Below are 26163 nucleotides of genomic sequence, written 5' to 3' on the forward strand. Positions count from 1 at the left end.
GGAAGAACAACGCAAAAAGTGCTCAAAATACAAAGTTCAGGCATTGCTCAGAGTAGCAAAAGCCAGACAAGGGAAGATTTAAGATATTGCTGTGTATCACGTCGTGTACTGGATTTAACTGTGGTTATTTTACCTATGGTATTCTTCTCAACTTTATTTATTAAGAGTGACGTGTGGTGTGATTAAATGCTGACACGTCTCGGGAGGGACACTCGGTACATGCTCTTAAACAGTTGGTGTTTTGATTGAGGAAAGTTTCATGGGGTGTTACATGGTTGTCTTTAACTAACTGTTTATATTATTGAACTACTGTGAAATAAATGTATATTTTTGATACACCAGCTTCTATCTGAGTCCTTTAATTAGGGTGACTTGCGTGAAACCAGGTAGGCCTTTTGAGCTGACAATTTAATGGTATAATCATAGGTTCTGAATATATTTAATTAGTAGTTTAGGGCGTGTAAAACAACCCCTGGTGGCCACACATTCATAACGTCTGTTGCAAACATATCAAAGGCCACTACTGGTGCTTACTCCCACCCAGCGGCATCCATCAGGCATGGATCATTTCTGCCGCTATTTATTTTTACAATGTGCCTGCTTGTGCTTGAATAATGAATTAATTAGAAGATTTTCCCAAATAAAATAAAATAAAAAAACACTTTTTGTTGCTTTCATATTGCAGATGCATTAAAATGTAGTTCATGAGCATAAATTTATTTGTGTATATATATTAATTTTTAAATGTACATTTGTAGAAAGCCATAAATGATCATGCAATTTTTCCTCCTTCCTTTCCTTCATATTTTATGCCTCGTTTTCCTCCTATATAGTACCTTTCAGGCATCTATCTCTCCCTTATCACCTTCATCTGATCCTCCTTTAATTCACACTTGTTTTCTCTCAAATATGCATTCATTATTGCATATCTTAAGCACAGCCTGGTTGAAGTCTTCTGATTGGTCTGCAAATACGTAATGACCTGCACCTTGGATGACCTTGGAGGAATTAAAAAGAAAACTGTTACTGTTCAGACTTTGAGGGAAAACAGTGCGATCAATGGAATAAAACTCACAAGGATTTTTGTGTGCGAGTCAGGTCTCATTTCTTGAATGGATTTTCCTGATTGACCATCAAAGCTGGAACGTGATCCGTAGATGAAAGTCATGGGAAGAGAGGGACTGATCATCTCCATGCGGTCCATCATGGGGTGCTGAGGCCATCCATATGGGATTGTCATGTTTTTAAAAGCTGTCTCACCACTGCCCAATCACAAGACAAATTTGTAAAAAAAATTATATTATGACCTCTGTCTGTTAGGTCAGAAAATAGCTTGTATACTGCCCGGGTTCACAGTTTACCTGGCTGTTTGTGCATTCACATGGTATATGTAATCAGCCACAGTGTCGTCGGCAAATACAGAAGCGTATTTCTGCTTAAAATCTGATCGTAAAAGCTGAAGCAACAAAGGACCTGAAAGAGAAATACATTTATTAAAGAAAGATCAAATACCGTATTAGGTATTACACATCATAATTAATTCACTGGTAACTACTTACCAAATTCAGCTCATGATTTATCATAAACTTACTATCAAATACACATGTACTAGTACAACAAGTATTCAGCTCAGTTAAGTGATATTGTGTGGCTTTTAAAGACCGGCCTGTGTCTGGATGGAGAGTGAACTGTACTGGGGCCGATTGCATAAACATAGCAATTACGTTGAGACAGTGTCTTAAGTTCTAGTATGACCCACTAGCAGTTAGTCAGGAGCAGTCAGTCTTACTTTTCGGTATTAAATTAGGCCAATCTACATTTTTATGTATCTGATTTAAAAAAGCTAAAAAGAAACAACTTGATGTCTATAAGACTAGTCTTAGAGGTTTATGCAACTGGCCCCTGATAGCAAACATTCCCCTGACCTTAGTTTATGTTTCCTGTTTAATATTCGGGGAAATTATATTAAGAACATTTATTATTCTTAATATTTTCCACAGAAGAAAGAAACTCATGCGGGTTTGGAACACGTTGAGGGTGAGTAAATGATGACAGAATGTTAATTTTTGGGGTGATTTATCCCTTTAAAGAAATTTTAATTGAAAAAAAACTATTCTCTTTTATTCTTCAAGATAAACTTGTTACTTGAATGCTACTTAGAAGTTTAATAGAAAATGAACTGAGATATAGTCAATGGCCATAGCTCAGAGGTGTTTATTCCTCTTCATTAAGAGTTTAGCTCCTGCACCTGTCCGGAAGTTTTCATTAATCCTACTGACAATCAGTTCCCCTTCTTCAGTCACCCTCTACGTACATCAGAGGTGATTGTGACGAACTGGGGATCTCGCTTGAGAGACCAATCCACTTCTAGTGTAAACTAAACGAGCCAATGCACATTGGCATGCGATAATTGCACCAGCTGCTGTGCGTAGCATCTTTGTCTTTCGCTTTGGAGCCAAATGGTGAATGCTGTTCCTGCTCTGCAATCTTATCTGAGAGTGTTTTAACTTCAAAAAACGAGTCTGCTACTTCAGCAGAACGCCTCTTCAAGCTGGTGTTGGTGTTACAAGCACAGACAGCGCTGTCCACAATCTCACAGAGAGCCGGCAAAACAAATATTTTCACAGCTCAGAAGGTTGCGCCTTCAGTGAGAATGTGAGTGCTCACATCAGGCTTGCACTATCATGCCTCGGCTTAAGCGTGCTGAAACTGCGCTCGTGGGTGGTTCATGTTCTCTCATCAGAGCATTACCACGTCGGCACGTTATTCGTCTCCCCTTTCTTGTAAAGGCTTGAGCGTTCAGCGTGCATGTGTCGCCCGCCGCTCTAGATCCACTGTCGAGACTCAAGTGCCTCAAATGAGGTGGAGCCCCTTTGCCTATTCCCCGATCTAGTTCCTCTTCTGGTGGCCACCAGAAAATGGCTACTTTGGCTAATAGCACTGGTGATCTGAGGATTACAGTGAGTGTTCCCCGACAAGACCACCTCCTCGGGCCCCTCTCTCCTCTGGAGCATCGCAAATATGCTGAGACTGCGTTCGTGGGTGGTTTATGCTCTTGCATGAGAGCATGACCATGTCGGCACCTTGTTGCTCTTGTCTTTCTCATAAGGGCTGGAGCGCTCAGCGTGCCGTGTGCCATCAAGTTTGACGATGACGACCACGTTCACTGTCTTGCATGCCTGGCAGCTTCCGGATGGGATTATTGGTCCTTCTCATGAGGGACCAAGCATTTAATTTGGGGCTCAAGGGGAGAATCAGATGTCGATCGCTGCATCGGAGAGAGGGCTGTTACGCTCTGGAAATGAAGATGATGCTGAGTTCCCAATATAATGGTGTGTGTGCTCATGCTGAATCAGATTCAGACTTGACAGCCATACTTTCCGGGGCTAATCTGGGGGCGCAGTGCGGCGCGTAATCGCCTTGACCCACCTCCGTGCCTGCCCGGATGTGTGTGAAAAACATTGCCAGTATGGAAGCATATTGGTGCCAATATGGCAAACCAAACATGCCAAAATCTGCAGAAACAGTTTTTCCTCTCTCAGTACTCTTGGTGGTGGGGCAGATGTGCTAATTGCAGATCACCTCTTCCCTGCATGTGATGGCCATCCTACAAATCTGTGGAAGGCCAAAACACTCAATGCAGAGGGTAGTTCTGAGTCAGGGTTGAGCTGTGCATAGTGACTGACCGTGGTTTAAGTCACAGCGCTGGCCCTCGGTCAGACGATGTCCACCCTGGTGGTCCAGAAGCACCCCATGGCTACACCTTGTAGAGGTACGAGACATCGCCAAAGTTTGCTTTCTCGATGCTCCCATCTCACAATGTGGCCTTTTTCGGAGACACTGTTGGAGGCTGTGCCCAGCGGTTCTCCACAGTTCAGAAGGAGGCTAAGGTAACCAAGAGCTTGTCCCGATGTGCTACCAGAGTCACTCGTGGGCTGCCCCTCAGACTGTTCCGTATGACAGCACTGCGACCATTGCATACATCATTGCTTACGAGCTGTGGGCTGGGCGACACCCAAAACGTTCGCTAGATTCTATAGCCTTCGTGTCGAGCCGGTATCACCTCTGTAGTACGCTGAGAGTGACTGAAGAAGGGGAACGTCTCGGTTGTTCTGGTTCTCAGTTCTCTCAGAGGAGAGATGTACGTCCCGTCGCCATGGTTGCTGAGCCTCCACTGTTCGGCCGAGTCACAAAGTCCGGCTCCTCAGCAGAGAAACAAAGATGTGACGCACCTGCTGCTCATTAAATGCTCGCGCTGCCATGCACAGCAGCCATTGCAATTATCACATGCAAATGTGCATTGGCTCGTTTAGTTTACACTAGAAGTCGATTGGTCTCTCAAACGAGATCCCCAGTTCGTCTAAAGTTTTATAAAATCAATAATAAACAAAAGTGTTTGCAGTATTAAAATGTTGTGTATACTTTAACAACTGATTGATCGATTGGTTAACTGATTGATCGATTGGTTAACTAACTACTAACTACTAGTTTATTTTATTAAAATATTAACTACTATGTAAACAGTTGACAAACAATTTTGCCCAGTTTAAAATCAGTTTCGTTTATTTAGTTTTTCATAAATAAACACTTTAAATGGGCCTAGTGATGTACCTGCTTCAACTTACACTTATTTATTTCATTTATTTGCCAAGGCAACATTTCTTTTTTTTTTTAATTTAGCTTTTTTCCATTTAACTTTTATACTTTATTTTATTTCAGCTTCATTTCAGATTGAAAACTATTTTTAATAGGTTTAATAAAACCATAGTAAAACAATTAGTAAACAATAACAACAGTTTCATACCCAGTGGGCCTGCCAGCCTCAGCGGACCAAGAGGGTTGAATGGATTCATTGCATTGCCAAAGGCTTTAATCCAAATGGGAACCCAACGATCCTGAACATTCGGTCTTGCTGGAAAACCCCATGGCTCCACCAACACCAAGTGCTTCAATCTGTGTAAATTAATTTAGACAATATTCTTTATAGCAGACATTGAAAGCATCCTTGTCTGATTCAATATTTTTAAAATATTATTTTATTTACGTACACTGTACATTTTAAGATGATGCCGGTGTGTGTGGCTAGCCGTCTACTACCTGTTCTGTTTGTCTTTATTTTGTTCGTCTCACTCCTGGTCCAGGATGTTACTGCTATCTTGGTTTACGAACGACAAATGTTCATAAATATCAGAATTACTGTGGTTAAACTGGCGGGTAAAGAACGGGGAGAATCGTTTTCATACCGTCCTCCAGACCTGTCTGCTGTACCATTGTCGCTGCATCGGCTCCCCTGTGCTCTTCCATTGAAGAAGCGTAGAAGAAGACGTGGGAAACGAGGCGGGCTTTCTGTCAAACTTAAGGCAAAACTGTTGATGGAGTCTAGGACCAATTTCGACCGTCATGACTTTAATGGCGCGTGGGACGATCATCTATTCATACCCAGATAGCACAAGTCTATTTGATGTGATGTTTACATCTGGAAGACGTATTTTTAAGAGTGTTTGCTAATCTGCAATACGTCTATAGGACGTTTCCTGTCAGATATCAAATAGACATTTAGAAGATGTCAGTTTAACATGCATTCTAAATCATTACATCTTAAAGACATCTTCTAAACGTCTATTTGACATCTGACAGGAAACGTCCTATAGACGTATTGCAGATGAGCAAACACTCTTAAAAATACGTCTTCCAGATGTAAACATCACATCAAATAGACTTGTGCTATCCGGGATAGGCGCTCATTGGAGCCAGCATATATATCGCTTCGGCAGATTGTTCCGTAAATCTTCACCCAACAACAACTTGTACAAAAGATGCCATATCTCCGTAAAGGTAGGGGTGTAGATCTCCGTAACCTTCGACTATTGTGTCGTGCATCACAACCGGCAGGCGACTCTATATTAATCAAAATGGCACTGGTTAATGCGAGATCGCTTTGCAATAAGACGTTTATCCTGAAAGATTTCTTTACATCGAAACTACTGGATGTTTTAATTGTGACTGAGACGTGGCTATCTGCTGGTGACTTAAGTCCCTTTGCCGACCTTGTTCCCTTAGACTGTAAATTTGTTAATTCTCCTCGTTCTACAGGTAGAGGTGGAGGTTTAGCAACTGTTTTTAAAAACAGCTTCCACTGTCGTCTTGTGGAAACTGAAGTTTTTCCAAGTTTTGAACTGCAAGCCTTTCAATGAGCCAGTGTTGTGTGGGTTGATTTATCGACCACCAAAATTTAATAAAGATTTTATTCAGGATTTTTCAGAATTTCTAGGGGAAATCCTATTGAAATTTGATACGTTTTTAATTGTGGGGGATTTTAACATTCATGTGTGTTGTCCAGCGGACCCCTTGAAAGACTTTTTGAATCTCATTATTGACTCTTTTAATCTTGTGCAATCCGCAAGTGGTCCTACACATGAGCATGGACACACATTGGACTTAGTTCTGTCATATGGCATTTCTGTATCCTATGTAGATGTTTGTGATGCTGTCTTTTCTGACCATAAATCAGTTATTTTTGGGGTTTCTTTTACGTGCCAGATTGAGAAACCTCAGCCAAGTGTACGCCTATGTCGTAGGATAAATACTAGTGTCATTAACGAGTTCGCTACGATATTTGAGAACAATTATAATGTGGCTGATGCTCATCTTTTATCCTATTCAGACCCTGAGTCTTTGCTCTTTTCTTTTAATTCTGTATGCACAACTATTTTAGATGATGTTGCACCCTTGAAGGTGAGGCGTGTAAAAACTAAGGTAGAGCCTTGGATAAATGACACTACACGCGCACTTAGGCAAGTCTGCAGGAGAGCAGAGCTTAAATGGCGAAAGGACAGACTCCAAGTGTCCTATGAGATATTAAGGGACTCTTTGCAGACATATCAAGGTGCTGTTAAAACAGCGAAGGCACAATATTTCTCTGATATTATTGAGAGAAACTATCATAGACCTAGAGTACTATTTAGTACTATAAACTCTATCGTAAATCCACCTAATGTAATTGTGCCTGTTATGTCGATGGATACGTGTGATAATTTTAAATCATTTTTTGTTTCAAAAATCGAAAAAATTAGGTCTCAAATTCCTCCTGCTGTTTGTAGTGTCCCAGCTATACCATGTTGTCTTATGGTGATTGACCACTTTGAAGTTCTTCAACTTTCTGGTTTGGAAAAAATAGTAGACCAGTTGAGGCCATCAGACTCCCCACTTGATATAGTTTCATCAAAGATAATCAAACAGGCTTTTGATACAGTTGGGCCTAGTGTTATAAATACAATAAATAACTGTCTTGTATCAGGGTCTGTGCCTGCTATTTTTAAACACGCTGTGGTGCAGCCTTTAATTAAAAATACTAATTTTAATTTATATACTATTAGTATGTAATTTAATACTAAAATAATTATAGACCTATTTCAAAATTGTCATTCCTCTCAAAGATATTAGAAAAAGCAGTTCTCATTCAGCTGCAGTCTTTTTTGAATGAAAATTTACTTTTTGAAAAATTCCAGTCGGGTTTTAGGAAACATCACAGTACAGAATCTGCACTTTTAAAAGTTCTTAATGATGTTTCAATGACTGTGGATTCTGGAAATGCTGCAGTTTTGGAGTTACTCGATTTGAGCGCGGCATTTGATACCACAGATCATGCAATTCTTATTGCACGGCTGAAGAGGTTGGTAGGGATGCGAGGTGTGGTTTTAAATTGGTTTAATTCCTATCTAACTAACAGAAGTTTCTCAGTCACCATGGGGGAATTAACATCTTCATCTGCCCCTCTTAAGTTTGGGATACCTCAAGGGTCAATTTTGGGACCCATTTGGTTTTCGCTTTACATGCTTCCAATTGGCGAAATCTTTCAAAAACACAGAGTATCATTCCATTGTCAGGCAGATGATACACAGATATATATGCCAGTAAAAAGGGATGATAACTCTTTAGGGCCTCTTTTAGCATTTTTGAATGATTTGAAAACCTGGCTGGCTGCTAATTTTTTTAATCTAAATGAATGCAAAACTGATATTATTGTGTTTGCACCCTCTAGTGTATCTGAGTTCCCCTGTGTTGATTTAGGACCTTTATCTATTTATGATCGATCAATGGTGAAAAATTTGGGGGTAATTTTTGATAACTCACTAAAATTTGACAAACAAGTTAACGCTGTTGTTCGATCAGGCTTCTTCCAATTAAGAACCTTGACAGAAGTCAAGCAATTTTTGTCAGTTGAAGATTTAGAGAGAGTGATGCACGCATTTGTGACCTCACGTTTGGACTACTGTAATGCCCTGTATGCAGGGATTAATCAGTCGACGTTGACACGCTTGCAAATTCCCAGGTTCCCGAAACCGGAATCATATTACTCCAATTTTATTTTCATTACATTGGTTGCCGATCCGCTACAGGATTGATTTTAAGATTTTGTTGTTTGTTTTTAAATCCCTAAATGGTATGGCACCACCTTATCTCTCAGTTGTTGCAGATATACTCACCATCAAGATCACTTATGCTGCGTTCACACCGGACACGAATAGCGCGTCAAATTCGCGCCTACCGCGTCTAGTTCTTCGCTTGACCACTTGGAATCCATTCGCACGTCAAGAGCGAAATTGACGCGCTTAAAAAACAAAAGTTTGATGTGAAATTTACGCGCGTCGGAGGCGAAATCCGATGAAACTCCGGAAGCGAAACCCGTTGACGGCCATCTTTTTACATGTTTTGATGTCCACATGTTCTTGTTCAAGAAATTACAGTGACTGTAGCATTTCTATCGTAAAGAAGTGGACAAATATTAAAGATTAATTTGTATTTACAACTTACCAGGTTCCCCAATCTCCTCACTGACCCTCTTCCAAGCGAGGTCCTTTTTGTTCCTGTCTCTGTACAAATATGAAGTGGAATCGTACAATTCTGGGTGACTGCTTACAGCAAGAATAAATTTTTCCTCCATAGCTGTCAGTGATTTTGGAATGAAAGATTCCGAGCGGGAGTTTACGTCACTTTACCTCCTGAGTGACAGCAGGCAGCTAGCTCCTGATTGGTTAACGCGGCGCGAATTGACGCCAAAGTTCAGATTTTTCAACTCGGGCAGCAGACTTGCGAATTCGCGTCAAACGCGTTAATGCACAAAATGCACCATTCGCGCGTAACGCGCCAGACGCTCAATTCGCGCCATTCGCGCGAACTTGACACGAGAATGAGGCGTATTCGCGTCTGCCGCGTTCTACGCCTCATTCGCGCCGCAGGAATTTTTTTACTCGCGTAACGCGTCTTTGCATTGACTTAACATTGAAATCACTCGTGCCTGACGCGCTCTTTGCGTCCGGTGTGAACGCAGCATTAGGTCTTCTGACCAGAAACTCTTAACTGTCCCAAAATCTAGACGTAAACTTTGGGGTGATCGTTCCTTTTCAGTGTTGGCTCCTAAACTCTGGAATAGTCTGCCTTTGCATATTAGAACTGCCTCAACTGTGGTATCTTCTAAATCCCTTTTAAAAACCCATCTCTTTTCTCTGGCTTTTCTGTCGAAATCTAATTGCTGATATGTTGGTAGCTTGTTTGTTTTGTGAGAGTTGTTAGAAATATGTATTGCTTTGTATAAATGTTCTGTACATTTGCCCTTGGCATGTTTTCAAAAATTGTACAGCACATTGGTCAACTACCCGTTGTTTTTAATTGTGCTTTATAAATAAATTACCTTACCTTACCTTTAATGCCATAGTTTGTCTGAATACTCGATTCTGATTGGCTGGAAGGTGGGCAATACAACCATTGAATGAACAGGTCAGTCAGTTTAATCAAAGTTCTATATTAATGTGCTGCTTTTATTGAACCACACACACACACACACACACACACGTCACTTACACAAAGAAATTGGAGATCGCGCTTGCACACACACAGGAAAAGGAGTACAGAAATGTGTCAACACTGCCCCACTACTTTTATTAATAAAGATTAACTTCACTACTGAATCGCTACATTATATTACTCAGCAAGGAAGTTGTAACGTTTATGTTTTTTTAAGTTTTAAACTCTCAGCTTTGATAGTAGAGTGACTAATTTTAAGGTCACACAGACGCACACACACACACACACACGCGCGCACGCACACACACACACACACACACACACACACACACACACACACACACACACACACACACACACACACACACACACACACTCACTCACATCTCTCTCTCTCTTTTGCTCGCTTTCTCTTTTTAAAAAAAAACTAATATTAACCTGTCTGGAAACACTGTAAACCCAAATAGATTGACAACACTTTTAGGTTTTAAGTTAAGAAATTCAGTTTTGGTAACCAGAACTTGCAGATTTTTATTTTGTACTTGTATATTTTAATTGCTATTAACTTGAAATATTTGAGTAAGCTAACTCAGACATTTAACTTGAAATGTCTATGTAATCTTAACTTAAATATTTTTAGAAGTGAAAACTTGGCTAGCTTTAAATAGCCAGTTCAGTAAATGCTATCTTGCTAATTGGTTACACAATGCTTTGACAGCATTAAGCATAGAAATTGCTGAATGTGTACAATAATATAGAATATTCAACATATGTGCTCAAACCAAGCTCTTGCTCCAATTGACACCCCAAAAAACCCAACATAACAGAACTCTTTTAAATTAGCATAGCTAAAAATTAAACACAAATAAATCTCCCACTTAAAATTAATATTGCACCAAAAAAAAGATATAACACTTAATTTCAGCATTTACTCTCACTTTTGAGTGCCATAGCAAAGCATGCTGGGAAATAGAAATCCCATCCCAGTTGCAGTTAAATTTAAGTTCATCTAAATTAAGATATGGAATTTTATTACCTAAAATATGTTAGTTTTATGGACTCTGAAGAAAAAGAGTTCTATACTCATAAAAGTCAATTTAATTGATCTAATTTGTTTACCCTACTCAAACAAATTAATTATTTTGAACATTAGGGTTTAAAGTGTGTCTAAATATGTTCACCATGGTTCATTTTTAAAGTGCATATTATTAAGCTTTCAACATTTGAATGGCTTAAAGGGACACTATGCAAGAATTGTACCTTAATATAACAGCTTCAAAATAATTTTGGTCGTAAACAAACTCATAGTAGGGCGAATCATCCTGGTAGTAAAGCTTGGGGGGACGCCGCTGGAAAAACCAGCAATGCAAGTTTGAGAGGAGCGCCCCCGACAAATCCGGCGAGAATCATGACATGCTTTACGGCAACGACGAGAGTGCACCGGTGTTTGCAAGCTTTGAGCTCTCAACTGCTGTTTTAACAGCAACAAATTCTAAAGGTTTGTGTGTGTTGACGGCTGGTTAGAGGGCGGAAAAGTTAGTGCTTCACTGTTTCAGTTCGCTGTTCAGTGTTGCCACGGTTATTCCCCTGTGTGCTCCGGCACTGGTGATGGGTCCTATTTCCTGAAAGAGCAACACGGGTGCGTTTGCGTCTTTTTCAAGATGTCATAACACCTGTGCGTTTCTGGATGTGGTCGTTCCCTTTTCCTCTCTGACGGTCGCAATTGTTGCATCACGTGTTTGGGCTATATATTTATGTGTATATAAATATGTATGTATATATATATATATATATTTATATAGTTCAGCACTCTGAGGCAGCTTTTGTGGACGGCTCATGTTCTCATTGCTGGAATATGACTGTCGTGGTGTTGAGATCAAGACTCGCCTTCATCTGTGAAGTGCGAGTCCCCATTACCATGCCCCACCCCCGGGTGCCGTGTGGGATGGGTGATCGGAGGATAGTGATGGATGTCTCACCCGGTAACCATTCCCTGTGGGCTCCTCACTCCTCCATCACACCGCAGCCGATGGAATTCCTGTTGAGCGTGCTGGTCCCTCTGTAATGGACCGATCAGCTGTTTCAATTGGGGTTCCCCAGAGGGTAAGATGTCGATAGCAGCATCGGAGGGTGTGCTGGCCTCTAGAGATAACGACTCGGCTGTGTTATCTCCCTCTGGGAGTGTAACATTGCCCGAGCCAGATCCAGGAATGTCAGCTATGCTGAAACGGGCCGCCGAGCCTGCCGGGCGCGAGTGGAACTCCAACATGTCCCGTTCAGTCATGGTTGGAGTATTGGTATCTCGGGGCAGGCTGCGCTGGTTCTCAGCTCGCCGCCCTAGTGCTTTTCTTTCCCGAAGTGCATGGAGGTTGTGGACGGCTCCTTTCTCTGCCAGAAACTGCCTGAATAGCTTTTCCCCCTCACTACCCTTGAGGTAGTGCTGCCTCCACCACGCCGCCGGTGTCAGTTCCTCCGCCTGCTCTTTGCCGAGGGCGTTCCCCGGCCGCCGCTCCCGCTGGGCCTCCACAGAAGCCCCCAGCCAGGCTTCAGCATGGAGCCGGGTGAAGTCTTCATTTGTGTGTGTGTCTGTTCCACCGCTGGCTCCCAAAAGAAGTGGAGCAAGTGCTACCCACACTTCAAAGAAAGAGCAAGTTCCTCTGTTCCTGGGTCCCAAGAGGGCAAGTCTGGCGGTGTGCGACTCTGTAAAGCCTTGCACCCCTCAGCCCCTTCTTGTTCGCCAGCACTTCAGCTGGGCGCGGTTCGAGGACCCGGTCATCAGCCTTCTCACTCATCCCTGGCCGTCTCGTGGAGACAGGAAAGTGTCATGTACCACACTCAGACCCTGCTTCAGGCCGCCTCCGGGCCTTCCGAACTGGGTCCCTGTCCTCCACCTCACTGCCCCACCTCGGGTACGTCTCCATCAGACTCGGCTTGCGATTCATTTCGCTTGACTTCCGCCCTGGCTCAGTGATACTAATCATACCTAGGTGTTGAGCTAAGATGCTCCGAAGATAAGTGATATTCATCACACCTACGTGCTGAGCATTGCTCCTGTCCTGTGTGGGCACGTCGCAGTTCTACTGGCGAAGGAATCGATGTAGCCTCTTCCTCCATGTGATATGAAGACCGGTTCCTATAAACCCGTATTTCATTGTACCCTAGAGTGGTGGGTCATTGCCATCTTGGACCTGTGTCAATTGAAATGGGCCCTTTTTCCAAAGCCTCCATTCAAGTTGCTAACACAGATACATTTCCAAATGCTTCGTCCCCAAGGTTGGCCTGCAGCGTTCGACCTGAAGGACAGTACTTCAGATCTCGATCCCTCCGCTCCACAGATCATTCTGTGTTATTGCGTTCAAAGGTGCGAAGTATCAGTAGAGGGTCCTACCCTTCGAGTGCTCAATAGCCAGTTGGGTCTTCAGGTCAACTGGAAGAGAGTAATCTCGCCCACGGGTTGAGTATCTCTTTTTCAGTTTAGAGAAGGAATCGGTCCAACACGTCTCTTCAAGAAAAGAGTGTGTTTGGCTGGTGCTATATAGAAGTGAGAAAGGGTCCCACTGAAAGAACTTTCAGAGGCTCCTGGGGCATATGGCAGATTCAGCCACTTGGCTTCCTCCATTTGAAGACCGCTTCAACACTAGCTTCCTGATCGAGTCCTGAGGTGACCGTGGCAGAGCGGCACGCCCTGTGTGACAACAGATCACCCGGCCTGCCACCAAACAAACCCTCAGTCCGTGATCAGACCATTCGTTTCTACGGACCAATCCACTCCTAGAACAAGGTCCACTAACACCGTCTGAGGGGCCATGTATAAAAAGCATGCTTTAACGGAGGCCTGGGCGACCTCCGACTGCATTGGCACCTCGCTTTGAGCCACCGCTGCTCAGCGAACTGGTACTGGTCTGAACATCGCGACCGTTGCGCTAAGCTTCCCTTGCATGTCACAACTCTCCCGTCACCTCCTCCTTGGAGTCAGAAGCTTCTGAGGTCGCTTCATTCCACTAGTTACATTTTACATTTACATTTACATTTAGTCATTTAGCAGACGCTTTTATCCAATGCGACTTACATCTGAAGACTAAAGCAAGCGAGTCATCGTGAAGAGGGAAGAACAACGCAAGAATTGCTCAAAATACAAAGTTCAGGCATTGCTCAGAGTAGCAAAAGCCAGACAAGGGAAGATTTAAAAGGGAAGGAAAGATTTAAAAGAGAAGAGTCTTTTTTTATTTTATTTTTTTTATGTTAAGTACTCACGGAAGAGATGAGTTTTCAGTTGTCTTTTGAATGCTGTCAGGGATTCTGCATTACGGACGAGGGTGGGGAGATCATTCCACCAGCATGGAACCGTGAATGAGAATGTTCTGGAGATTGATTTAGTGCCTCGCTGTGATGGCACCACGAGCCGTCGCTCCTTGGCCGATCGTAGGCTTCTGGTAGGGACGTAGACTTGTAGTAGGGAGTGAAAGTAGGACGGAGCTGAGTCTGTGGTAGATCTGTAAGCAAGCGTCAAAGCTTTGAATTTGATGTGAGCAGCGAGTGGTAAGTCATCAGCAGTTAAAGAGGAGGTGGGTGATGGTGGAGGGCGACAGAGGAGAGAGTTAAATGTCTTGAAAAGTGTTCTTCCGGCCTGCTCATTCATGCTGCCAAAGAGCCTCACGACAGCTATGGCCAGGGAGAGTGGAGACTCCATCCCCTGGCGGTCCAGCTGGGCAGGTACCACTTCGGGGCCGCACAGTTACATCTTTTGGCCTCTCCTGAGTCCTCCCTCTGCCAGTTGTGTTATTTCTGTCTGAGTGGACAACCCTTAGACAGACACTGGCTCAGCTACCCCCGGGCTCCGCAGAAATGCGCTCCCCAGTGAGCCTTCTAAAAAAGCAGTTACACAATTCATTGTCGTTTGGTGCCTGCTCAAGTTCAGTGATTTTCATCACACTCACATGTTGAGCAGAAATGCTCCTGAAAGCTCAGTGAAATTCATCACACTCAGGTGTTGAGCAGAGATGCTCCTGAAGCTCAGTGAATTTCTTCACACTCAGGTGTTGAGCAGAGTTGCTCCTGAAGCTCAGTGATCTTCACATGTAGTGTTGAGCAGTGCTCCTGTCTTGTGCGCGCATGCCGCTTGCACCTATTGTGCTAGGTCAGGAGTGGAGCAGGTCTTGACAGTTGCCCCTTATTGGCCCAACCAGACCGAGGTCCCCTCGACAGTCCTCCTGACTTCCCCTGAATACATTTCAGGGGTGGGCCATGATGGCACCCACATTCGGACTCCTGGAGAGATTCCAGGCCTGTCCTAACTGAACACGGAGGTTCAGGTGGCTACTACAGGAACATGTGGTAGTTACCATCACTTCTGCGAGCACCCCCTAAAATAGTAAATTGTGCTTATGCCAAAGAAAGTGGAACCTATTCGTTGAGTGAGTCTTCTCTCCTTGAGGAGATCCTGAGAGCGTTCGGTCATTCAGTGCTCTCTTTCCTGCAAGATAGATTGGAGTAGGCTGTTTCCTCCACCCTCAAAATGATGTTGCCTCTGTTTTCTTGACGCACATCATGATGCAGGAGCATGGTAAGCACGTTTGATTGCCAGGTTCCTGAGGGAGCAAGGGAATTGCCTTGCGCCCCCCTTTATCCTCTTGGGCCGACTGCACTCAGAGACCGCCCCTGAGCCACTGCAGGCAGTGAGCTAAAAATTCAGTTTTTAAAAGTTCTCCTGCTCGCCTGGTCTCTACTAGAGCGTATGAACTTGCTCGCTTTCGGTCAACGAGTTGTGCCTGGAATTCAGGCCGGCTTACTCTCACGAACTGAGACCCCGACCTGGATATGTGCCCAAGGTTCCTACCTCTCCCTTTGGGACCAGGTGGTGAGCCTGCAATCGCTTCCCCGGAGGAGGCAGACCCAGCCCTGGCTTTCTCTGTTTGTCCGCTTCATTGCGGCTTACGTGCACAGAACACAAGCCTTACAACCTCAGACCAGCTCTTGAGAGGGAAGGCTGTTTCCAAGTGAAGTTGGACCATTGAATGGTGGCTGCCTTCATCTTAGTGAAAATTTCGACATGCACAGATCCACTTAGGAGTTGAGCTCCTCTTAAATGAGTGTGTGCTCCGCCTAGGCATTGACACCGAGTGCTTTGCTGACAGATATTCTAGAGTTGGGGGCTGGGCGACACCTATAGTCAAAACGCTGCTCCCGTGGGCTCCCTTCTTATGAAGCCGGTTTCACCGTGAGTCCGTTTCGAAGTGTCGGCTTGCTACACCATTCCCCTCCTACTGACTGGATACGTGCTCCATTTCTGCTCCAGTTGAGTTCCCTTTTCCGAACCCTGTTGAGTTCCTCCGCACCCCTCCGACATCGGACGTGGCAGAACTCCCCATGTTAGGCCTACCACTCGTAAGCTTGTGGAACCTGTGTTAAGGCCTGTTCACACCAGGACGAATTTCGCGCGCGCGATATTCACCGACGTTTAACGCCTCGTGATTAAACAAAGGGTGCCAATGTGAGTGTGCACACCGACATGAAAAACGGCACGCGTAAAAGCTTAATTTTTTTAAAAACGCCTAGGGTTCGTTTTTTTGGTTTGACGCGCCACGTCAAAAACTATCCGACCAATGAGATTGGCGCTTTTGCTCACGTGTCTAGAGCTTCTGAAGTTACAGTAAAACACAACTTGGGGGCGCTCAAACACAAAACGGTCTTGCCGAGCATACATGTGACAAATAAGATGCAAGCCAAAATAAATGTAGAGCTGCTGGTCTCGTTGGTATTGGAGCATAAGGAAATTTATGACAAACGCGACAGCGACTACAAAAATATTGATAAAAGACAACTGTTATGGAGTGGTATTGCAGAGCAAATGGGCCTTGATGGTGAGTTTAATTGTCTTTCATGTACATAGGCTTGTATCTTTTTCCAACATTTTCTGTTATTTCTGAGGTATTTCTGCTTTACATTAAGCGTCATCTAATGTCAGGGAATGAATTTGCATGTTCACTCGGCTCATCGTCAGCGAAAATCGATTGGGTGTGAACACAAAAAACACGTTGAAAAACGCTGGCGAATAACGCACGCCGATATTCGTCCCGGTGTGTAGTGCCCTTTAGGCTGGGTCCATATGTTGCGATCCCTACGGTGATCTCATATGTGTATTTTTCCACGGTATGACTCCCTGCGGCAAGCTCGTGTCTTCCCTCGGCAGAGTCTGCTCTGCCGTCACTGTCCGGTGAGTCTCCCCCCGTCATAGGCTGGAGCCACCCCAGTGACATTCCATATGTTGTACTGCCAGTCATCCGCCCAGTTCATGTGTGTGTTTTCCACATGTTACCTCCCTTCGGGCAGGATGTGGCTTCCGCAGTGTCCCTTCCTTCCTTGTACAGGGAACGCTTTTCCAGTGGTCCTGTTGGAATAGCAGTGACTTCCCTGGCCTAAGCCCTGTACTTTCCCACCTTAAAATGCGGGGGCATCAGGAGGCTTTAGTCTAGACACTGGAATGTGGCAGCTTTAGTGTCGTTTTCAATGGTTGATCTCGATTCAGTTGACGTCGACTACGTCCGACGTTATCGACTGAAAGGGAACGTCCTGGTATACTATGCGCTACTATGAATATTAGCAAGAATTTTGACAAACATGTACATCACATACAGTGAAATGATTGATTGAAAAATGACAGAATAACGATTAAAATATTTAAACAAATAAACAGAGTTTTGTACTGATCTTATTCATCGGGTTTCACACTCTGACGAAGCTCAGTGCAAGTAGTCCATTCAATAGGATATGTAACCTTAACTTTATTTCTGTATCTGATTTAAATTTGACAGAATGCTAAACAAGTGGTAACTGACAAACATAACCAGCATGTTAACCCTTCCAGTCAAATTTAGTGCTGCAAACATCAATGACAGTTCAAACTTGTCAACGCTGGCAAATCTTTCTTATTTGAAATGCAATCCAACCCAACAACCATTGGTTATAGCTTCTCAAACTTGTTTTAGTATCAAAGAGCAGCGCTTCTGCGCTAGGGCTGGGGCGGTATGGATTTTTTTTAACCGCGGTTGAAAAGCAAGATTTTCCCGCGGTATGGCGGTAAACCGCTTTAAATAGCCAGACCCCAACCCCAAGACAGCCTTTCGCGCACGCACCAGAAGTCGTTTTTGTTGGACAGACTTTGTTAAATATTGTCACCTACATCCAAAAAAAAACGAGCACAATTGGAAATAGTAAAATGATCATCAAGCAGTAATTTGGCATGAACCAATCACTGAATAGATTTCCTTATTTAAGAATATTCTCAGATACATTCGCATTGAATTCATCATTTTCAGGAGAATACATTATGATGTTCACATTGGAAATGAAATAACACCTATTGCAACATGTCTTAAATACAAATATTAGACTCCATATTTATGTTTACATAATATAGTGTTATTTTTTATTTAATCTATGTCGATTATATGAAGAGTGAACAGCATGAGTATGATAGGATCATAAGATGGGTAAGACACGATTTTGACCACTTTATTAAGTTTTGTTTTGTAGAAAGCCTTTCTTTAAATTAAATTTCATTTAGTATAAATTGTACCTTAATTTTAATCACTGTTTCATTAACTAATTGCCTGGAATTAAGAAATAAGAAGCAAATAGCAGACATATAATCAGGAGAACGTGGAAGCGCAGGTGCGATCTCTTGCGCGTGAACTGGAGCTCGTCTCATAAATGAACCCTAAACTCGGCGTAGGCTAGGCCTAAATGTCTACTTTTAAACAAAATTCATAACGAAATGATAATATTTTAGTCTACAGTAGCTTAGGCAGGTAAGGTCAGGTTTGCCGATATGCGTTATAGGCTATTTACTTATTCATATTTATCCATATAATATATACCAATATACTAGGGACTTTAGCCTTTAAATATCTTTGCTGCATTGGATCAATGTTCTTTCTAGAACAGCCAAGAGCTTTCTAGCCTCGCGACAGCAGCGCCACGCATTGCTCATAGACCTTAAAACAGTCAGCGCTGCGGATGAAATTTGATCCAAAAACGTTGGTGCGGGTGGATGGCGGACAGATGATGAGTTTTGTGATGCGGTTGCGGATGAAATAATAATAGCCTATCCGCGTATCTCTAATACGAATGGAATGTTATTATGCGTCATGGAACATTGCGCTCCTCAAATCGCGAAAGGTCGGATTTGCTCCATCTTTTGATGATAAGTTTTGTTTAGAAAACCTTGAATCCATGTAAGCCACAATATCATTAGACATAATCCATGTCATTAGAATCAATGAATCCATGTCATTAGACACAACGTGCACACATGTGCAGGCCAAGGTTTTTTTTTTTTTTTTTTTTTTTTTTGCGGTGATGACGGTGACGAGCCCAGACCCGCGGTTGGAGTCACGTGACCGCGGTAATGCGGTAACCGTCCCAGCCCTATTCTGCGCGCACCACCCGATTGATTCATCATTTTGCGCAAATATAAAGATAGGTGTCACTTGCTAGTAGGGGTGTAAGAAAAAATCGATACACTTAAGTATCGCGATATTTTACTTGGCAATACTGTATCGATTTTCAAAAACGCAATATCGATTTTTTTTTTTTAGTTTACGTGCAAAAATATTCATGGTTCAAGTTTATGTTGTGTTTAAAATCCCTACCACTAGATGGCTATGCTGAGACGCACCACTAGTCTCTCGCCTAACCGCGTCTAACTTTTTGCTAAAAGCTAAAAACATAGCTATGGCTGAACCCCGCGTAAGACCGGCTCCTGCTGCATTCCGTGCTGAAGTGTGGAATTATTTTGGTTTCCAGAGTAAAGAGGGCTCTACAGATATCGACAAGAACCATGCGGTTTGTAAACTGTGTCTGGGAAAGATTAAGTACTCTGGTAATACCACGAATTTGAGGGCACATATAGCAAGACACCATTCAGACACTCAGTTAAGCGAACAGCAAGCTAAACGAGTCGACCCCTCACAACTCACCCTTGCTCAAGTTCAGACGCAAAAATTACCAACGACTTCAACTCGTGCAACCAAAATAACCCAGTCGGTAGTTTATTTCATTTGTAAAGACATGCGTCCGCTCAGTGTGGTTGAAAACGAAGGTTTCCGTTATATGGTGCAAACAATGGAGCCTCGTTACACTATACCGTCCCGGCAACACATCACTGATATCGCTGTGCCCAATCTTTACAAGGAGGTTAAAACAAACGTGCTGGAATGTCTAGCTTTAGCTGAGAAGGTTGCCTTGACATGTGACGCTTGGACGTCTAGGGCGACTGAGTCATATGTGACTATTACGGTTCATCACATAACTGACGAATGGAAGCTGGAATCCTGTGTACTGCAGACGAGAGCGATGTACGACAGCCATACCGGAGAAAACATCGCTGCCGTACTGAAAGAGGCCGTTGCTGAGTGGCGTCTGGACATAAAAGATCCCGTCTTAGTTACGGATAATGCCGCTAATATGCATGTGGCAGCTGAACTTGCCGACATGAGCCACATACGGTGTTTTGCACACAGTCTTAACCTCGCCTCACAGAAAGCGCTGAAAGTGCCATCAGTGGATCGACTACTCGGCAGGGTCAGACGCGTCACTGCATTTTTCAGACGCAGCACCATAGCTAGCCACCAGCTTAAACAAAATCAGGACCTGCTCAAGCTACCAAAGCACAGACTAATCACAGACGTTGTTACAAGGTGGAACAGCTCGTATGATATGGTGGACAGATTTTTAGAGCAGCAGCCAGCCATCTGTGCAGCACTCCTTTCAACAGAGGTCCGCAAGAGTGAGAAGGATATATTCACACTGACTGATGCTGACATCACATGTGCTGAAGCAGTACTCAAGGCACTCAAGCCCATGAAGGATGCTACCTTAGTGATGTCAGAGGAGAGCATGCCTACTGTTTCCCTCATTGCACCACTTTATGCAAAGCTTGTCATAGGCACAGAAGAACACCTGGATGACACACAAACCGTGAAGAGTATCAAGGCTGCTATAGCAAAAGATCTGGGAAAGAGATATGCTGATGAACAGGATACACTGCGAATGGCATCAGCTCTTGATCCTAGGTTTAAGGATCTACCCTTTCTCTCCGAGGCAGAGGCCAATGATGTCTACTTCAAAATAACTGATGCTGTGGTGGATGACCTCACCAAGCAACAGAATGTAAGTAAAAATAAATACATCAAATACACACAAAGGAAAATATTATGTTTAAATATTATTAAATATTATTAGGAAATAATATATGATCGCATAAGGCCTAAAGTGTAAATAAATAGTAATATAATCTCCATTTAATTGGACTTGAATCTATGTACAAAAATAGGATGAATTTTGATCATAGTTTTATTTTATTTTTCTTGTCACTTTATTTATTATTTCATTTTAATTTATTAAGTTTCATCTCAATATTTTATGATTATGCGTGGATCTTGGGCTTTGTTGTACATTTGTACATTTAAAAATGTTTAAATAAAGAATCACAAATAAAAAATAGGAATTTGGGCTAAGATACGATTTAGTGTTGGTGTACATAAATTTACTGTAAACTAATACTAGTTTGATTTGATGTTTTCAGCAGCAAGGGGAGGTAGAAAGTCCAATGGAGGAAGCTGGTCGGTCAGAGGAGGTTGATCAGCCAAATGGCCCTGTATCCACCCAGTCCCCCAACAAGAGACCAAGGAGCTCATGTGCTTTGGCAGACTTGCTTGGACCTACTTTTGCCTCTACCAAAAATAATGCAACGCCAAAATCTGCACATTACACTGCAAAAGCTGAAGTTCAACGTTTTAGGGAAGAACCCCCTTTGCCACTTCCAGAGAATCCTCTCAGTTGGTGGAAGTTCCATGAGCACGAGTACCCTCACCTATCCAAAGTAGCAAAGCGCTTTCTTTGCATTCCCGGTACAAGTGTCCCTTCGGAGAGAGTTTTCTCCTCCGCGGGAGATATTGTTAATGCACAGAGAAGTGTCTTAAAGCCTGAGCATGTTGATCAGCTGGTTTTCCTCCACAAAAACCTTAAGATTAAATAAGCTTCCCTTTTCATTGATTTAATAATTAGTGTTACATTCCTAAATGTTTCCTTTAGGAATCGTGTTTTTATAACACTAAGTGTTATGTGTTGGATCCTGCACCTCAGATTGCACCTTATGTTATGCATTAGCCTTTGTTATGCATTAGCCTGTTATGCATATGCATTGCAGTCAGGGGCTGTGTATTTTCTGACAATTTACATTAAGTTCTTCAATGTTTCCTTTAGGAATCGTGTTAGTGTTTTTGCAACACAAAACATGTTGGATGTACTAGGGTACATGTTGTGTACTAGGAATAGTGCAAGCACTTTTTTTAATTGACATAACAATGTCTTTTCTTTTTTGAGATTGTGTGATTTTTCAGATTTCTTTTTTTATGTATTGTTACAGGGTCTGTATTTATTTTATTTTATTATGGCTTACTTGAGCATATAAAAATGTGTTCACCAAGAACCTGTGAGCACAGTCCCAAACTGGCAGTTTGATTTTGCTTGTACTGAATTGTTGTTTACCTAAAGTAAACTTGTTTGACTTTTATGCACATCATGTCTTTTTTCAAATAATACTTTTTTCTAAAATGATAGTCCTACTTTAAAAAAAAAAATCGCAATATATCGCATTATGAACAGTATCGGAATATATCGCGATATATTGAATCGTGACCCATGTATCGTGATACGTATCGTATCGCCAGATTCTTGCCAATACACAGCCCTACTTGCTAGGCCTGACTGTAACATATAATTGGTTGAGCTTCCAAAATATTTGCAATGACGTTCGATAACAATCTTGGACGGTTCCGGTAACAGTGGATAACACGATTGCATCTCGGAAAGACGTGAGACACTCCGTGATGAATATCTAGTGATCAACGTTATAACTCGTTATAACGTTATAGTGATATCTTTAGATCTAAGCGACGGATCATGGTGACTTTGGTCTCTTTTTAATCGTGAGAGTCTGCTGTAAATTAGGGTGTGCCATTTCCAACGATCGGAGTATGTTTCATGAAGTTATAAGCCTACACGTCACTTTGAAGATACATTTGTTTACTTAGCTTAGCTAATGTGCGCCTGTAGGGTTATGTGTTATAACTCTGCGAGTGATATCTTTAGATCTAAGCGACGGATTATGGTGACTTTGGTCTCTTTTTAATCGTGAGAGTCTGCTGTAAATAAGGATGAGCCATTTTGAACGATCGGAGTAAGTTACATGAAGTTACAGTGAAAAACGTCACATCAGTATATTATTTACATATGGGTCTTGCAGGGTTTATGAGGAACTCTATGATGGATATCGTACTCGGCTACTAATGTAACTTTGGTTCTCTCTAGAGAGGGAACGAGTAATGCGTATTATCTTACGCTACGGGGAAAACCTCATTTCCACGAGATATTGAAGCCAAAAATTATCCTTAATTTTGAATTAATGTAAAACGCTGTGTGTCAGTGTGCAGACATAGGCAAGACGGCTCGCGTGCCTATTGGCTGCCCTGCGGCAACAGCAGCAGCCTATCGAAGGAGGCCCTGCGTGACGTGGTACCCAATGGGGGCGCTTCGCGCCCATTTTGTCACGTCCCGCCAGAATAGGCATGGCCTTGGCCTATAAATACGCTCGACAGGCTAATACAAACTGGTTTTCATCGCTGAAGCGAACCAGCGCTGTTGTATGCACGGCAAGATACACAGTACTTGTTCCCTCTCTAGAGAGAACGTCCTGGTTGCGTATGCAACCCACCGTTCCCTGAAGGAGGGAACAGAGGACGTAGTCGACGGTCGACTGAATTGGGATCTCGCTAGAGAGCCTGTCTTCTTCGAGTACTATTGAACGAGCCAATGTAATTGGCGTGCGTGATTCGCATCACACACTCCGCCCCCGCGGCGCGGGTATAAATACGGAAGTGGATGCACGCACTAGTTGCTTTTTCGCTGAGGAGCCGAGAGTAACCCGGGGTCAGCGGTGGTCCAGCGGTAGTGGCAAGGGGACTACGTCCTCCGTTCCCTCCTTCAGGGAACGGTGGGTTGCATACGCAACCAGGACGTTCCCTTTCAGTCGATAACGTCAGACGTAGTCGACGGTCGACTGAATTGGGATCACCCTTTGAACACGCCACTAACGCTGCCACCCTCCAGTGCCTAAACCAAAGCCTCCTGATGCCCCCGCAAATTTAAGGCGGGGAAGGACAGGGCTTAGGCCAGGGAAGTCACTGCTGTTCCTACAGGACCACTGGGAAAGCGTTCCCCGAACATTGGAAGGAAGGGACGCTGCGGAAGCCACATCCAACCCAGAGGGAGGTAACGTGGAGAATACACATATGAACTGGGCGGAAAACCGGGCAGTCTAACATATGAAACGCCACTGGGGTGGCTCCAGCCTAAGACGGGGGAGACACACCGGACAGTGACAGTGACTCGATCATGAAGCTAGCACTGAAGCGGTCACATATGGGGGAAGCCAATGGCTGCAGCTACCATATACCCCAGGAGCCTCTGAAAGTTCTTCCAGTGGGACCCTTTCTCACTTCAAACACCAGCTGAACACATTCTCATTGGAGAAACGTGTTAGACCGAGTCCATCTCCAAAACTGAAAAAGAGATACTAAGCCCGTGGGCGAGATTACTCTCTTCCAGTTGACCTGAAGACCCAACGGGCTCTGGAGCACTCGAGGGCAGGACACTGTACTGATACTCCACCCTTACACGCAACCCACAGGATGGCCTGCGGTGCGGAAGGTAGAGATCTGTTTTTAAGCACATGTCTTTCAGGTCGGAGCTGCAGACCAATCTTGGGCCAAGATGGTCACGACCCACCACCTAGTAGCACGAAGAACGAGTTTACAACTGGCCTTCGTACCGGCTGGAGGAGCGGCTATATCAAATCCTTCGCCAGCAGGATAAGATAAGCACGCACAAGTCAGGAGCAATGCTCAACACTCGGTGTGATGAATATCACTGAATTTTCAGGAGCACGTCTGCTCAACACAGGTAGCCGAGCCTGAGGTGGGGCAGCAAAGTAGAGAGAGTGGTGTTAGTGTGCTGTGCAACACTTACCTGTCTCCACAAGCGGCAGGGGGCGCGTGAGAAGGCGGATGACCGGGTCCTCGAACGCACCAAGCTGCCTGCTGGCGACCAAGGGGGAGCTGAGGGGTGTAAGGCTATACAGGGTCACACCCGCCAGACTGGCCCTCTTGGGACCCAGGAACAGATGAAATTGCTCTCTCTTTGAAGTGTGGGTACCACTTGCTCCGCTTTTTTTTTTTAGGGAGCCAGCGGCGGAACAGACACACACACAAACAAAGGCTCCACCCGGTCCTCACCCGGGGGGAGGGAGTGATCGTGCCACTCCAAGAGCATCTCCTCCATTCCTGGGCGGCCCGCTCCGGGATGCTTTCGCTGTCGCTTGCCACCTGGCTTGGCAGCGCCTGGAGCGGACTGGGTGTCTCTACTGCGGCCGGCTCCATGCTAAGGCCTGGGTCGAGGCTGCTGCGGAGGGCCAGCAGAAGCGGTGGCCCGGGGAACGCCCACGGCGACGAGCAGGCGGAGTAGCTGCCACCGGCGGCGGGTGGAGGCAGCAGCTGGCCACCGGGGCAGGATGTGCCGGATGACCTCCGTCTGCGCTTGAGCGGCAGAGAACTGTTGGATGCAGTTCTCCACCGCGTCGCCGACCAGCCCAACCTGGGAAATTGGGGAGACCAGGAACCGAACCTTGTCCGCATCCGCCATACCAACCAGGCTGAGCCAACGAAGGCGCTACTGGACCACCAAGGTGGACATCGCCAGACCGATCACGCACGCTACGACACCCGTACCCCGGAGGGTGAGGTCGAATGCAGTGCGGTGCTCACCTATGAGCGCACGGTCTGGATTACCCTCGTGCATGCCATGGGTGCCCTAGCCTGCAGCAACGCCATGGCACGCAAGAGGAAGCGGCTTGCCCACAGGCTTTGTAAGCTCTGCCCGTCGGAACGAACGAAACCTCACAGGCCTTAGGGGGGAGACGAGGATCCCCCCAAAAGGCAGCGGCCGCCGGACACAGGTGCACCTGTGTCGACAGACCGCTCCAATGGAGGGACACCTCGCAACCCTTCACCGTTCCTCCATCAAGGGTAATGAGGGGGAAAAGCTATTCAGGCAGTTTCTGGCAGAGAAAGATGCTGTTCACCACCTGATAAGCTCTCCATGGATTTCGGGAAAGAAAGGCACTTGGGCGGCGAGCTGAGAACCAGCACGGCCTTCCCCAAGATACCAAACTCCAGATTCCAACCGAGACTGAACGGGACACGGTGGAGGTTCCACTCGAGCCCGGCAGCCTCGGCGGCCCGT

General features: G+C 44.3%; 1 protein-coding gene across 3 annotated transcripts in view; it reads right to left on the reverse strand.

The window, feature by feature from the left end:
• Positions 1 to 286: 286 nt before the first annotated feature.
• The window catches only part of abhd5b (abhydrolase domain containing 5, lysophosphatidic acid acyltransferase b), a 43871-nt gene continuing 17994 nt past the window's right edge, over positions 287 to 26163 (reverse strand). For all 3 annotated transcript variants that reach the window (XM_077195556.1, XM_077195558.1, XM_077195557.1), the window contains 4 exons: positions 4805 to 4953; positions 1362 to 1473; positions 1076 to 1262; positions 287 to 998 (listed from right to left, as the gene is read on the reverse strand). In XM_077195556.1, the coding sequence (XP_077051671.1) occupies positions 888 to 998; positions 1076 to 1262; positions 1362 to 1473; positions 4805 to 4953 (559 nt within the window). In that variant the 3' untranslated portion in view covers positions 287 to 887. The remainder of the gene's footprint in view (positions 999 to 1075; positions 1263 to 1361; positions 1474 to 4804; positions 4954 to 26163) is intronic.

The sequence above is a fragment of the Siphateles boraxobius genome, unplaced genomic scaffold (assembly GCF_051911475.1).
Source record: "Siphateles boraxobius isolate OS27281-9 unplaced genomic scaffold, OSU_SipBor_1 33, whole genome shotgun sequence".
Taxonomy (NCBI): domain Eukaryota; kingdom Metazoa; phylum Chordata; class Actinopteri; order Cypriniformes; family Leuciscidae; genus Siphateles; species Siphateles boraxobius.